Source organism: Buteo buteo, chromosome 3, assembly GCF_964188355.1.
Source record: "Buteo buteo chromosome 3, bButBut1.hap1.1, whole genome shotgun sequence".
Classification (NCBI taxonomy): Eukaryota; Metazoa; Chordata; class Aves; order Accipitriformes; family Accipitridae; genus Buteo; species Buteo buteo.
In genome coordinates, this window is record NC_134173.1 from 15042317 (window position 1) to 15057293 (window position 14977).

The 14977-nt window shown below is 40.2% G+C and overlaps 1 protein-coding gene across 2 annotated transcripts in view; it reads left to right on the forward strand.

The window, feature by feature from the left end:
- The window catches only part of CD226 (CD226 molecule), a 31212-nt gene extending 19363 nt beyond the window's left edge, over nucleotides 1-11849 (forward strand). Inside the window, exons 4-6 of one of the 2 annotated variants that reach the window (XM_075022898.1) lie at nucleotides 8913-9024; nucleotides 9870-9930; nucleotides 11182-11849. In XM_075022898.1, coding sequence (XP_074878999.1) covers nucleotides 8913-9024; nucleotides 9870-9930; nucleotides 11182-11307 — 299 coding nt within the window. In that variant the 3' untranslated portion in view covers nucleotides 11308-11849. The remainder of the gene's footprint in view (nucleotides 1-8912; nucleotides 9025-9869; nucleotides 9931-11181) is intronic. The other variant, XM_075022899.1, reaches the window with a different exon arrangement.
- Nucleotides 11850-14977: the final 3128 nt, after the last annotated feature.

A 14977-nucleotide genomic window follows, 5' to 3' on the forward strand; every position in this document is an offset into this window, starting at 1 on the left:
TGCTACGCTATTTTTTGGTGTATGTTCTATCAGTTCAGTCACGTCATTTTCTTTGGCTTAGCATTACAGCTAAGCCACGGTCTAGCTTGGATTTGCTACCAACTCTTTCAATGTTTTCAGTCTGTTGGTGTGATTCTGCATGGGTACTGCAAATCTTCTCGCCTTGCCCAGTTCAAGAGATGTTTTGAAATACTGAGTCTAGGAGCTGGGAGGATAGCTGCACTGTAAACAGTAATAGGGAAAACTCCATTTAGGTTGAGAGAGAGTAAGAAGAAAGATAAGAACCCTTTTTTTCTTGTTTCTTTTTTTTTTTTTGAGAAGCTGTTGTTGAGAAGTTCCCAAGAATTTTTGAAGAGGAGGAATCTTGGGTGAAAGGCAGTAGAAATAAGAGCACAAGATTACTTGGAGAAATGGTAATACTTCCAAAACTGCTGATTCTGAGAGGTGGTACAGTAGAAAGAAGCAGCTTGCTTCTTGTCTGCAGGTGAATGTATTTTTGCAAGGAAAAACAGCATGGAATCCTAGGAAGAAAAAAGAGAGAGAGGAGGGAATAGGTATTCAAGTGTCAGGAAAGCCTGTGCTGTTCTTGCAGTTGTATCAATAGAGGTCAGCATGCCACATTTAACGTTTTCGAACATCAGTGAAAATAAACCTATGAGATCCATTCAATATCATTAAGTTTGTCCCTTCTATCCCACTAAATAGTGTGATTGTTGTTTTTCAGTAACAGGAATTTCCAGCTGAAATGGGACTTCTGCAAATCTTTTTTGACCTCAAAACCTGGAACACATAAAGCAACATATGTATGTAGTATAGCTTTTATTGGACAACACTTACAGAAACAGAAGGCTGAATATTACATATTTATATAATGTGTTCAAGAGACTTTGGATTAATTTCTGATGTGTTCTTCACCATATTTCTCCCTCTAAAAATTCTATTAATATGGAGATCAGTCATGTCACCAGATTCCACATCTGAGCCCATTTCTGATTTTTACTTACCATGCTTTTTCCTTTGATTAGATTACTTTTTTTGAGCATGTTTTTGAAGGAAGGAAGCAGGCTTACAATCCATGTACTGTTTTGGTAGATGACTGGGAAAGAAGGGGAGATATCACATGAAAGAACTGAAAAATTAGCAGGGTTGAAAAAGAAATGCTTATTCCACCCTGAAGACCAAGCCATTTTTAGAAAGATTTAATAAGTATTTTTCTTGCTTTAGCAGAAAGTGGGATAGCAAGCTCTCTTAGACAAAGTAAAATAGAAACATTTTGTGTTGCTTTGTGTTCTCGCTAGATCTGAAAAACTGGTTGGTGGTTGTGTTGTCCCTCAAACAGGGTTCATTTAGCTGGTGTGCAAGCCAATAATACACAGAGTTGAGGTATTTTCAAATTAATTTCATTGATGTGCACAAATGGGTGCCTGTCTCAAGACAGCATACCCTTGTCTCAAAAATTCCCACATTTATATCCTTAAGTAATACATATTCATTATTATTTCCCTTAATGATTAGTTCTTTCTTCTTTGCCTCTCATGTAAATTAGTGCGCAGACTCTGTCTCTTCCTTGTCTTCTTTTGAGTAGGTGGTATCATATGAGTAGGTGGTCAATGAGTCGGTGGTCACGATCTCCCCTGTGGTAATTACCTTTTACCTACTTCTTCCCTAATCTTGGATGTTCCAAGCAGTTCCTCAAGGTATATTGACATGACGACAATCCATTACCTTTTCTGACATAAACATAAAGCTTCATTGTCTAGTAGTTAGTTTCTAAACCCTAAATCATGTCTAGTTATTGTTTCCCTATCTTAAATATTAACTGATGCGGGCTGTACACAGGACTTTAGCAGGTCCCTGGTTATTTCAATCATATTATATATATTAATTGATAACAGTTGTATTTAAATGTATGTTTAGGAGTCAGAATTACATTATGGTTTGTACTAGCCCTCTCACCAGCTTGGTCATGCTCCTCTGGACACATTCAAGTACCTTAATATCCTTCTTAAATTGTGGGGCTCAGAACTGCACACAGTACTCAAGTTGAGGCTGTACCAACGCTGAATACAGTGGGATAATCCCCTCTCATGATCGCCTGGTCATGCTGTGGTTGATGCCCCCCAGGATGGGGTGTGCCCTCTTGGCTGCCAGGGCACAACCTGTGTTGACCCTGCTGCCGAAAAGCACACCCAGACCCTTTTCTGCAGGGCTGCTCTCCAGCCACTCCTCTCCCAATTTATACTTGTGCCCAGCATTACTCCATCCCAGTGCAGAATCCAGCATTTGTTCCCTTCATTCACTAGGTGGGTGACCTTATTGTAGAAGGATATCAATCAAATTAGTTAGACCAGACCTTCCCTTTGTGAACCCATGTTGACTGTACCTTTAAATGTCTTTCAGTAGCACCCAGTATGATCTTCACAGCACCCAGATGAAAAGCAGGGGACTACAGGTCCAGTCACTGAGGGTTACCATACAGTCCTTCTGAGCTGGGAGGAGACAGCGAGCGGTACTTCTGTGCCATAGAAAACAGACAGAAGATACGGCTGCAGTGGGGGGTGAGGAGAATGGGGGTAGGAGTGAATTTATCTTCCTTCTTCCTTCATTAATTCATCCAGTATGAAGACAAGCTCTCAGACCATGTCTGTGGGTCTCTACTCAACAAAACACCTTTCTCTGGGCATGAATGCATTCATGCTGGATTTCTGCCTTTCAGTTGTGGACTAAACTCTTTCAGTGATGTCTAGTTAGCATACCGTACGTGCCAGTGCCAGTCCAGCAAGGCACATGACAAACTACATGAAGATCTTTACAGTGCAGTTAAAATCTTTTTAAAACAAATAACTCTCTGGCCCATAAGTACTTCCTCCTCAAAACCAAAGTCAGTGCACTGAAGGTTGAAAACCTTCCCGCAAAAAATTTTCAGAATCTTGCAGAGAAAATGCCAAAGCTACGAAGATGGGGGAGAGAGGGACGCATGGTCTAATACTTAACAGAAATTGTACTGATGCTGAAAATACACTTAATAGCCTCCCGTCAGCATATCACCTTTGATGAGAACACAAGAACTAAAGAGACACATGACAAGCCTCTGACATGTTTCTGCAAAATCTTGAATGTTATGTTAAAGTCAGTAATTACAAAAGGTTTTGTAGAGTTAAAGAAAACAAATGCCTCACAAAGGCTTTGCTCATTTCAAATGAGAAAAGGCAAAAGGGCTTTGAGTTGTTGTGGGTTCTAAAAAAAAAATCTAATGATTTTTCTCATCCAAATTTAACTGACAGCTGATAATCTCAGCTCTCAAACTCATTAACTCAGAGATTATTATCTTGACCTGATAAAATTGAAGGTGAAACTTCAGGAAAAGAAAAATGAGGTCTGGAGTGCTTAGACTGAAGGGTGGGGATGCTGCTGAAGCCTAGAACTCTATCCAGATTCACCCATCCTTGATGATAATTGAATACAAGATTTTAAAATTTTTTCTTTGTTGCTTACATGATGTTTTCTCCTTATTTCTGTAAGTACTTACTGGCACAGATAATGTTTTTCTGTGGTGGGTAGCTAAACACGTGGAAAAAAAGACATAATTTTTCCTGAACTTGGACATAGCTATATGCACCATCCTGTCATTTTAAGCACACAGCAGTTGAAAACATGCTGGGAGTAGAGTGATTTCATATGCAGTTATAATACAAAAGGCATCAGTTTTTGGTATCGGGCAGCCTTCTCTATACTGTCACATACCTTCAGCAGTGTAAACTTCTGAGAGAATTTTCTTTCTTTTTTCTTTCCAGTAAAATAACATTGGAATTCAAGGGTGACTCTCTGGTAATCAGTGTTTTTTGTTATCCTTTCCAATGAGCACATTAATACTAAAGAGATGTACCTGTGCAAATCTCAACTGGTATTCAGGATAGCTAGATAAAGAGCCGTGAACCTTTTTGATCCAGGAGAGGAAAGCCATCTGGTGATGGCTCAGCAGCTGGCCAGCTGGGATTACTGTTGTTAACGATACTGATTGTTTTCCTTTGCCTATGAACTGAGCATGTAACATTCTTGTCTACCCAGAATGAAAGCTCTTTGGGGCAGCTGTGGTTTCATCTTTGGATGCTATCTTCCTCCGTACAGTGAGCAGAACATTAAAGAGGGACTAACCTAAAGACAATTTTTTAGTCCCTGTTCCCAATGAATTGCTAGTGTTTATCTGAAACACAACAAACAAGTTTGTGGCCATAAGGTATGACCACCAACTCTTGTAGTAAGTAATACAAGAGGTATTACTCCTTTTCCATATCTGGGCATCCTCACTTTTTTGTGCTTCTTGCTTTGTTTTACTCCTACATGTTGAGAAATTGAAGAAGAACACGCAGGAAATATTACTTCTTTGGTAGGTAACTGGGCAGTCACACCCAATGCTTGCCTCATCAAGACATTGCTGACACATAGGGTCATTTGAGACTGCTAGAAGTTGGTAAGATCATCTGGCTAACATGTTTCCTGTAGTAGCTGATACTGCTAGTCCCAAATACACTATGTGCAGAAATGTTTATTACATACTATTTGTGTTCACTTGCTTTTTGTGCTACTAGTCTCAAGTCTGCAGTGTGCTAGTGCAGAGATGCAACAGAGGAAGCAGAGCACTGTGGTGGGCTGCAAAAAGCTGACTTGAAGTTCTGTGGTTTAACACTTCTTTTTTTTTTTAATGCTACCACTAACCAAGTTCAGAATTTTGACAAGAGAAAAATTCCTAGGTGTTTTAAATGCATAATAACTGTACTGAGGACTTGCATTGTGGACTTCCTGTGAGACTGAGTATATTACCTCTGTTTTTTCCTTCAGCTTTTTTCACCTCAAAAATGATAATAATATCACATTAACTCTCTGCAAACTGCAGCACCATAAGAATACATTGACTTATACCCTGAAGCCATTGTCTTGCCTGTCTTTATCCTTTGGTTATTATGTGTTGCTCCTTAGCTTCATTTGAAGATGTGACTCCATTACTGAAGAAGTCAATGCATTTTAAGCAAAGTTACTATAAATGTAACTTTCCCTGCCTTGTTTGTAATTCTCAAAGAAAGCATTTTTGCTTAGGCTAGGTGGGTTTCCTGACATCCATCATCAAAGCATGTACTAAGTTATAAAAAAAAGCAGTCACAATAAGAAAATTTTTTGTGGAAATATTTTTGTTAAAAAGTGAACAGATATCTTTTTGAATTAGAGCAAAAAAATAACTGCTACAACTGTGTGCAGTACTGAATAGGAAACCTCTTGAGGGACTGAAATGATCTTCCTCGTACAAAAGTGCTCATTTTCCTGGGCAAAAATACCTTGCTGCCCATGGAAGTATTGCATGATTGTTAGGTATCTCTGTGGGACAACCTCTACAATGCCAAGAATATTCACTTAGGTAGTCCGAGTGCTTTTATTATCCATATATTGAGTCACTTATGTATGGACTGCTTTCTCACCAGGGGAGGGAAAGAGATAGGAAAGGACTGTATAAGGCGCCACTATTTTTTTTGTACTACTGTGGTGTTGTCCTGGTTTCAGCTGGGATAGAGTTAATTTTCTTCCTATTAACTGGTACAGAGCTGTGTTTCGGATTTAGGATGAGAATAATGTTGGTAACACACTGATATTTCAGTTGTTGCTAAGCAGTGTTGACACTAAGTCAAGGACTTTTCAGCTTCTCACCCCACCAGCGAGGAGGCTGGGGGGGCACAAGAAGTTGGGAGGGGACACAGCCAGGACAGCTGACCCCGACTGACCCAAGGGGTATCCCAGACCATATGGCGTCATGCTTAGTATATAAACTAGGGGGAAAGCTGGCTGGGGCTGCTGCTTGGGAACTGGCTGCGCATCGGTCGGCAGGTGGTGAGCAGTTGCACTGTGCATCACTTGTTTTGTATATTCTAATTCTTTTATTATTATGATTATCATTATTATTATCCCTTCCTTTTCTGTCCTATTAAACCGTCTTTGTCTCAACCTATGAGTTTTACTTTTTTTCCCCAATTCTCTCCCCCATCTCCCTGGGTGGGTGGAGTGAGTGAGCAGCTGCGTGATGCTTAGTTGCTATCTGGGGTTAAACCACGACAGTCCTTTTTGGTGCCCAACGTAGGGCACGAAGCATTGAGATAATGACAGATCTGACTAGAGCGTGTTAAAACACATTTTGTTACAAGCATTCATGATTATTAGTTTAATAGTCGCTGGTCACAATGTTGGTTTATTTGCTCACAGATTTGTTGCGCTTGGTCTCAGAGTTGTGTTATCTAACGCCTTACTTGACGTATTGTGTTCCCTGTTGTGCTGTTTATCATCTCTGGGGGCTGGGTTAGGGTTATCATTTTGTTGTACTTTGTAACACTGGCTTATGATATGATATAATTGCTGGTCGTGAGCCTGATCTGGTATTTGTACGCAGCATTGCCGTCACCTCTGTACTTCGGGAGCCATCTATCGGAAACTATCAATAATGACACCTTTTACCTTTACTCCTCGGAGAGCCAGCCTATGGGGAAGATACATACCTTCCTTTGTCTTCCCCTTCTCCTCCAGGCAAATTACAATAGTTCTTGAGAATTTTTAATATCCTCGGGATGTTCAAACCAGCATGTTCCTATTGCTATGTCTCCTGGACGTGTTTCAGGTCTTGTTTGGGGTTAAACAACTATTTAAGAAGGTCACCCAGAGATCTGCCCCAAGGCTGGACAGTTATGAGTGGCAGGCTGTTTGGGATAGTATGGGTGAGTGCCTAGGACAGTTCCAATGTTTTGGAATTTGGCCCCTGAACAAGTGCAGAATCCTGAAAAACTAGTAAATTATTTGGAAAAAGTATGCTGTCATCCTGGCAATTCCAGAGAGACACAAATCCCTGCAACGTGCTAGGGCCTGGCCCATGGCTACTGAGCCCTGTTCAACACTACTCAGTACCCTCAAGGGAAACAGAAGGTCTCTGGATCTGACGACAAAATGACAGGCACTGTGGCTACTCCAACCCTGGCGACAGATGCTGAAGCTGAACCAGAGAACCAACCCGTGCCGGTATCAGTCACCCCTATACACAAGAAGAAATATTGGAAGCGGAAGTCAGCTTGTTTAGTAAGGGATGAAGGACCTTCTTCTAAGAGGGAGCAGGAGGAAGAAGTGGATGAGGCAGACTACTCTGAAGCAGGGTCATCACAAGAACAGGAGGAGGAAGAGAGGTGGCTGCTGCTTGGGGAGGAGGAAGAAGAACTCATAAACGAGGTGGTAACCCCCCGATCCTTATCCCTGACTGAGCTGCAAGATATGCGAAAAGATTTCAGCCATCATCCAGGCGAGTACATTGTCACCTGGCTGCTCCAATGTTGGGATGACAGGGCCAGTAGCCTGGAATTAGAGGGTAAAGAAGCCAAAGAGCTGGGATCCCTTTTTAGGGAAGGGGCCATTGACAAAGTGATTGGAAAAGGGACACAGGTCCTCAGCTTCTGGAGGCAACTTCTGTCAGGCATGAAGGAAAGGTATCTCTTCAAGGAAGATGTTATATGTCACCCAGGCAAGTGGTCCACCATGGAGAAAGGTATCCAGTACCTGAGGGGATTACCCATGCTGGAGGTAATTTATGATGACCTGGACAGCAAGCAAGTGTCCAAAGATCCAGATAAAGTCAGGTGCACGCGACCCACGTGGTGGAATTTTGTACAGAGGGCACCATCATCATATGCCAACTCATTGGTAGTAATGACCTGGAAAGATGGAGAGGGACAAATGGTGGATGAATTGGCTGGTCATTTCCTGCAATACGAAGAAAATCTCTCTTCCTCCCTCATCTTGGCTGTGGAGAAACTGGTCCGGCAACTCAAAGAGGCTAGATCCTACTCCCCACCTATACAGACTAGTATCTCAGCTATTAGGAGTGAGCGTTCCTCTGCTCAAGAGAGAGGATATAGTGGGTACACACCATGGGCCACCCCGTGGTTTTACCTGTGTGACCATGGAGAGGACATGAGGAAGCAGGGTGGAAAAGCTACCTTGACCCTAGAGGCACGGGTATGTGAGTTGCAAGGAAAAACAATCACAAAAGGGGGTTCTTCCAGGGAAATTGCTGCTCCAGTCTCCAGTGGGCAGTTCCCCAGACAGAGTAGAAAGGCTGATCTTACTCCTGATCTTGATAAATGGACTTCTGATTTCTACTTAAAGAAGTGAGTAGTGAATACTCTGACCAGGATTAGAGGGTCCCTGCCTCCAGCCAGGTGGAGGAAAGGGACAACTGAGTTTACTGGACTGTGTGGATTCGATGGCCTGGCACGTCAGACCCACAGGAGTACAAGGCTCTAGTGTACACCAGTGCACAGTGTAGCCTAGTGCCATCGAGTTACAAAGAGGCAGAACCCATGTGTATTTCTGGAGTGACAGGAGGATCCCAACAGCTAACTGTATTGGAGGCTGAAGTGAGCCTGACTGGGAATGAGTGGCAGAAACACCCCATTGTGACTGGCCCAGAGGCCCTGTGAATCCTTGTTGTTGTTATTATTAATTTTCCCTTCCTTTTCTGTGCTTTTAAACTGCCTTTATCTCAAGTCATGAATTTTACTTTTTTTCCCCCCAATTCTCTCCACCATCCCCCTGGGTGGGGGGGAAGTGAGCGAGCGGCTGCGTGTGGCTTAGTTGCCAACTGGGGTTAAACCACGACAGCTGTGTTCACTCACCTTTGGTCATCCCAGTCACAACTGTCCTAAGAGATATTTCAGCTTAACAAAGGCATTTTAGAAATGAGGAAATGGTTGTGAGGTCTGAATATTGAGCGTGAGCTGTCATGGAATAATGTCTCCACATAATCTTTGATTTTCAACTTAGTTTCTCATAAAAAAGTTCATGCTGGTTTATACAAAATACTAATCATATTTATCACAATTGTATTTTAGCAAGTTGGAATCACAAATGGTTTATTATCTGCATAGCTGGAGGAATTTCTGCTGCTGTCTTACTGTTAGTTTTCCTACTGATTTTCTGCATCACCACTGCTTATCGCAAAAAGTGAGTGACAAACCAATTTGCTTAATATACTGAAGCAGGTAAGTATGAACGTGTTAACACCTCATCCTACTATCCTCTTCAGAACCAATTAAAAAAAAAAGGTAGCTGTGAAAATTGAATGTTCTTGCCAAAATTTTAAACTTGAAAAAACTAATCAGTTTTACAGCCTATGAAAAAAAAGACATATTCTTCCCCCTCTCCCCCCCTTTTTTCACATTATAAACCCAAATGGCTTTCTCAAGTTCCTTAGCCAGCTAAATGCTTACAGTGGTATTAGCTGAAACTTCATGCCAAGGGTGATTTGTCACGAATAATAAACCTAGGCATAGGCTGTTCCTATTTTGTTCATGGAGAAGGACAGGTGACATCTTGAGGTTTTCTACAGCTTCTAGCATTTTTTGTCTTCTGATTTTATGTTCCAAATTTGCTCACAGTGGGATCCAAACTAATAGCTTAAACCATTATCTATGTTTGCTCTATTCCTTGCCAAATATATGCTAGTTGTCTGATCCAGAATTTCTGCTTCGAATGAAAAAAGAGAGTGAGCAGAAACAAATTTTCTTCCCCTACCACAATATATGAGGCTGCTGGAACTTGTTGGCAATAATTATTGTATCTGCACCTGAATCAAAGGGCCTTTTTATCTGTGTCCAGGTCTCATGCACGTTACAGTGTGCAAGTCAGAGGAAAGACTACTTGGATTTTTATTGTATACATTGGTTTCAGTGGGAAAGTAAGCAATGCCAGCATTATCTCTTTTATGCTGGGATTTGATATTTTGGACTATGCTATCATGTATGATACCGTTCCCTCCACTGTGTTTCTGACTGAATGTGTGTCATCAGAAAGAAGAGGAAGAGGATCACAGAGGCCTTATCAAAAGCTTTGTACTCTACTCAGACCCTGGTAAGAATAGCTGGAGAGATGGCGTTTACTCATATTTTGAATTGTATATTTCTTAACAGCTTTCTCTTCTGTATCTGCTCATTATATCCCTTGAATCTTATAGTCTAATCTTAAACTATACAGACAGGAAAAATTGAATATTTTAAAGTATGATTATCACTGTTCACTGCTTTTTTGATGAATATTCTTTAATGTTTTACAGCTATATTTAGAGACTCAACTGTGTTCCATGTTATTAACAAATCAGCTCTTGATTTCCTAGCTTTTGTAATATTTGCGTATTGTTAATATCTTTTTTCCTCAAGTCACTACTTGTAAAACTGAGGCAAAAAATTGTATCCCCAGATACCCTTTGTCTTCATCTATTTCTTCTAGTTCAGCTTCACTATAATTTGTTGGGACAGCTGTCTTAATGCTTCTCCTTTCTTTTTGTATTGTAACAATCAATGTTTTGGAGCTCTGAGTCTCCCCCCCCATCCCCCCTCCTTAATAATCCTATTCAAGGCCTGAAGTTTAGAAGTGGAAAGATAGGAGCCAACTTCACTGTTTCTGCCTTGTCTCTTCACACCCTGAGTCGGGGTATGAAGTGATGCTGTGCTTAGGGAAACGACCCCATTCTCACAGTGGGTGTGAGACTCTGGCCTTTCCACATATCTCCTCTCAGATGGCACTGCCGTGTGATCCAACGGTGAGCTCCGCCGTTGATATGGGCTTGTAAAGCCCTCTCATCTCCTGCCATTTCCATTTCTCTCATTCTGACTGTTGGGTCTCTGTTCATACCAGAATTAAACTCTTCCTAGGGTGACCATTTGCTTCAGAAACCCCCTTTTCCTCCCATGCCAGTTAACCAAAGCACCATTACATTAAGTTGTCTTAATGACATGACTAATTCTTAGCATGGTCAATAACTTAGAGTAATTTGTGTTTTAAGATTGATGTAGGAGAGACTACTTCAGTATCTGAAGCGTGTATGTGAGGGGAAGGGGGCATTCCACTGGTGCTTTACCAGGCATCTGATGTGGGACAGCTGGGAAACATATTCAAAGTGCAAATTCTTTTTTCATATAACTTGAACCTGAAATGCATTTGTAGAAAACAAGAAGACAAAAAAAATTTGATTGATGGTTGAATATTTCCCAATAATAAATCAGCATATGAGGAAAATTTGCCAGTTTTCTCCTTTTTCAAAGTTGTAGCTGTTTTGAGAAAAGTCCTTCAACTTTTTGGTTTTTTTTTTAAATGTTTTTCTAGCCTACTAACAGTTATGAAGGATCCAATTTTCATGGCACATGGAACACAGGAAGAGGAGGAGAAGAATCATCACTCGGGCAGACAGAGCTGATTTATGTCAACTGCAGAAGTCTCACACAAACCTAATAAAAGACTGTAAGATTCCTTCTTAAGAATGAAGTAACCAAAGGGCAGGCATTATATTTGCAGCTTAGACTTTATTTTCTTTGCACTGATGAGACCTGGAAGGTCAAACTGGCTGCTTTGGCTGGACAGCCAGCCTGGGCCAGGTTACAGCAGGTGTGTCTGTGTTGTGTTGCAGCCTGCACCATTAATGTATCCTCTGATTCATACATAGAATTAAAGATTATCTGTACTTCTGCAATTTAAACATTTTTACCCAGTAGGTGTACTCTTAAGGAAGAATTTTAGAACAGGTCTGATATGCAGAATGGAGCTGCTTATGTTTACACAAAGTTAATTTGGTCTGAGAAAACTATGTGTCTGAGAAGTCTATGTGACAGGGTGAGAAAGAAAATGTGCTCGATGTTGTCTACATCCGATGATTTTTGCATCTCAAATTGAGAACTCTATAGAATAATAAATATCCATGATTTTCCACATAGGAGGTGTTATTTTGCTGCTGGGCAAATTCAGCTGACAAAAGCAAATATATGGGGGATCCTTGAACCTAGATTTAAAAGTATGAAGAGAAGCTTGCTATCTGACAGCTGTGTGGTTTTGCAGGCTTCTTGCCGCTCACCACAGCTATTTCAGCGCTTTCTATTTGGGGATGGAATAGAAGTGTAGCCCCTGTGCTCCTCCCTCCCTCCCTCTCTCCCTCTTCCCCCCCCACCTCTTCCCCTGTGCCCAGGAGAAAACAAAACATGAAGACTCTGTCACTGCAAGGTTATATTTAATAATAATTTATTATAAGGTTTAGTTGCGCAAAAAATAAATGAGAACATGGAAGATACATGAATAAATGATGCAAAGCAGAAAAAAGCGTGATTGAGAACATTTACAAAACAATACACATACATATGTAGTTGTATGTGTGCATATGTATATATTCTGCTGAAACCTACAGAAGAAACCACACAGAAATTGAACAAACAGACAAAAAAAAATAAAATCCTTAAACAAACAGAACTAGAAGGCAGACCTGAGAATTAGGATTTATGCATCTTTTGGCCTTTTACAAATGTCCTGTATTACCAAGGACAAAATCCCAGTAGATGAAGGTGTTACCATGACAGCTGATAATCATATATGTCTGCATACTACAAACTGTGTGCCTGGCCCACCTATGCTTGACTCCCCTTTTCTCTTGAAGCATTAGAAATGTTGCTGAATATGGGGTTTCATTGTTTGGAAAGGGGTTGGGGGGGAGGCATCATGAGTCTGCCCACAGATCAGTTACCGGTTCCACGTGGCTGGCTAGGAAGGAGCATCAACAGCCTGACAGTAAAAAGCACATTTTGCATAGCTTTCTACAATGGAAAGCTTTCTTCACGTGCACAGGAAAATAGAAGTCTAGTTTCTTCTGAGAATAATGTGGTCACAAGATTTCTCTGAACTATTTGAGCACTAATAGCGTCGTGTGGTTATCCTACACTTCAGCTAAAAATCTAAAATCCTAAATCAAAGTGTCCTTCAACTTATCACTGAAGACTTACATTGTTTACAATGTCATATACCATTAGAAAACATCTCATTTTGGTTTTGTGTACTCCTGAACACGGACACATACACATTGCAAGGGATATATATTTTTTCTTTCACTTACTGAAGGTTTTCAGATATATGGATGCTTGTGTGTGAAGTTGATGAGTATACAACTGTACTATTAATAAGTTGGTTTATTTCCTGAGTTATCAAATGTCATAGCAGATAATTCTAAGTTGTGCACAGCATTACAAATAAAACCCTGTAGCATTGGGTCGTTTCTTTGATGATCCCATTTATATTAAAATGCCAAAATGATAATGTAATGAATTTGATGACACTAAAGTTCTCAGTTGGAACCCTGATACAGAAATATCCATAAGCTTAGAAGTTGGTATTGTTTCACTGCTTATAGAGACAGTTAAAATACATCCCTACTTTACTGAGGGTAAAAAGAGGGAGAGAGGTTAAGTACCCGGAATACCAGATCATTTTGATTGTTTCTGGTAATGCCCTTATTTCTTGCCTCCCTTGGTACTTTTAGCTGTCTTTTCAAAAGAATTGCTTATTTTTGACATCTGAGGAAGAAAAAAAAATAATCTGTAGTGCACATCTTTGCAGGTATGTAATCTGTTTTAATTCAAATTCCATAGACATATTACTTCTACCAGGATAGTCCACAGGGAAAATCACATCACACATAGCATAATAAGAACAATATATTATTTTTTTCAAAAAGCAAACCCAAAACAACAGCTTCATTTTTGTACCATGGTAATATCAGTGAACAGCAGCTGAACGTGAGACTTATACAAATGAAAACCAAAAAGAAAACAATCCCAAACTTATCAATATTCTCATTGGCTTAAAAACTAGTAAGCTACACACAAGAGAAACTTCCAAAAGTGTAGTTTGAAATGTAATATTAAAACTCTTCAAATATTTTATAAGTCTGGCAGGATGGGACCCAGTAAGAGCCTGTTTGCTGTGACAGCACTTGGATTATGTAAATAGACTTTCCAGTGTAAAATAGTACAAACTATTGCTTATTGCTGTTTATTTTCAATATTTTCCATAGGTTTGCCTTTTCTTTCGGAAACTTTTAGTTCCTTTTGAGAAAACTTCAACTGTAATTTGGAAATTTTATGTTGAACAATTACTGTGCTATTTCATTCTGTACCGCTTGTTAATAGTTAAGAGGGAGGAAAAAAAAATCAAGGAAGTAACATGACACAAATATGGATAGCAACCAGCTCAGCATACTATCTAAACTGTAAGATATTTGTGTCTTTTTTTGTTGCTTTAAGACCTTAGAAACTTTGCTGAAAGGAAATAAACACAATAAAGCACATTATCATTAGAAAACCAAGTCTTGAATCACTGGGTAACTACCTTCTGTGTAACTGGGAAACGAATCTATGAGATTTTAAGAAAAGTAAAACCAGATTTCTTTTCCATAATAATAAAATTCATCTTTTATGCTGGGTGAAAAAGGTAGATGTTTAAGTCCCATGCTCAAAGGAAAATTTCATGATTAATAGTACTACTAAGTCTTTAAAGGGTGTAAACTCACATCTCTCTTAAAAAAGAAATCAGAAAAAAAGTTATTTGTGATCGATCTTTGCTGGGACTTCTGAACGTAAGAGGCGCAGTCACTAGAGGTTGGATCAACAGGGCAAATATACAAAACTCACGGTCTATGAAAGAAGGTGAAAGTTAGAACAGTAACATACATTATCTCCCGTTATTTTCTTTTTTTCATCTCAAATATGTTCCTTTACCTTAATGAGCTTCTTTGACTCTATAATACGTTCATGATACTGCTCATTCTGCTTGTATTCTGCTCTCCCTTGGCTGTGTACCTTGGGGTAAAACAATGTTTCTGTGGGGAAACAGCCCACTTTAAGGCTGGACCCACCAAGGAACACAAGAAGCTGGACTCCTCCACACCCCCACATTAGGCAGGGTAGTCCAGCACTTAACCCTCTTTCTGACCTTCACCTGTCCCAAATTCCCAGGCACCTTTTCTGTTAGGCACCTTCATTTTTCAAGAATACTCAGAAATAGCTTGTTCTAACTGTGCTGTGCAACTTAACCACCTATCTCCTACCCAGGTCTTATCCCAGGACTAGGGGACAGGAGGAGAAGA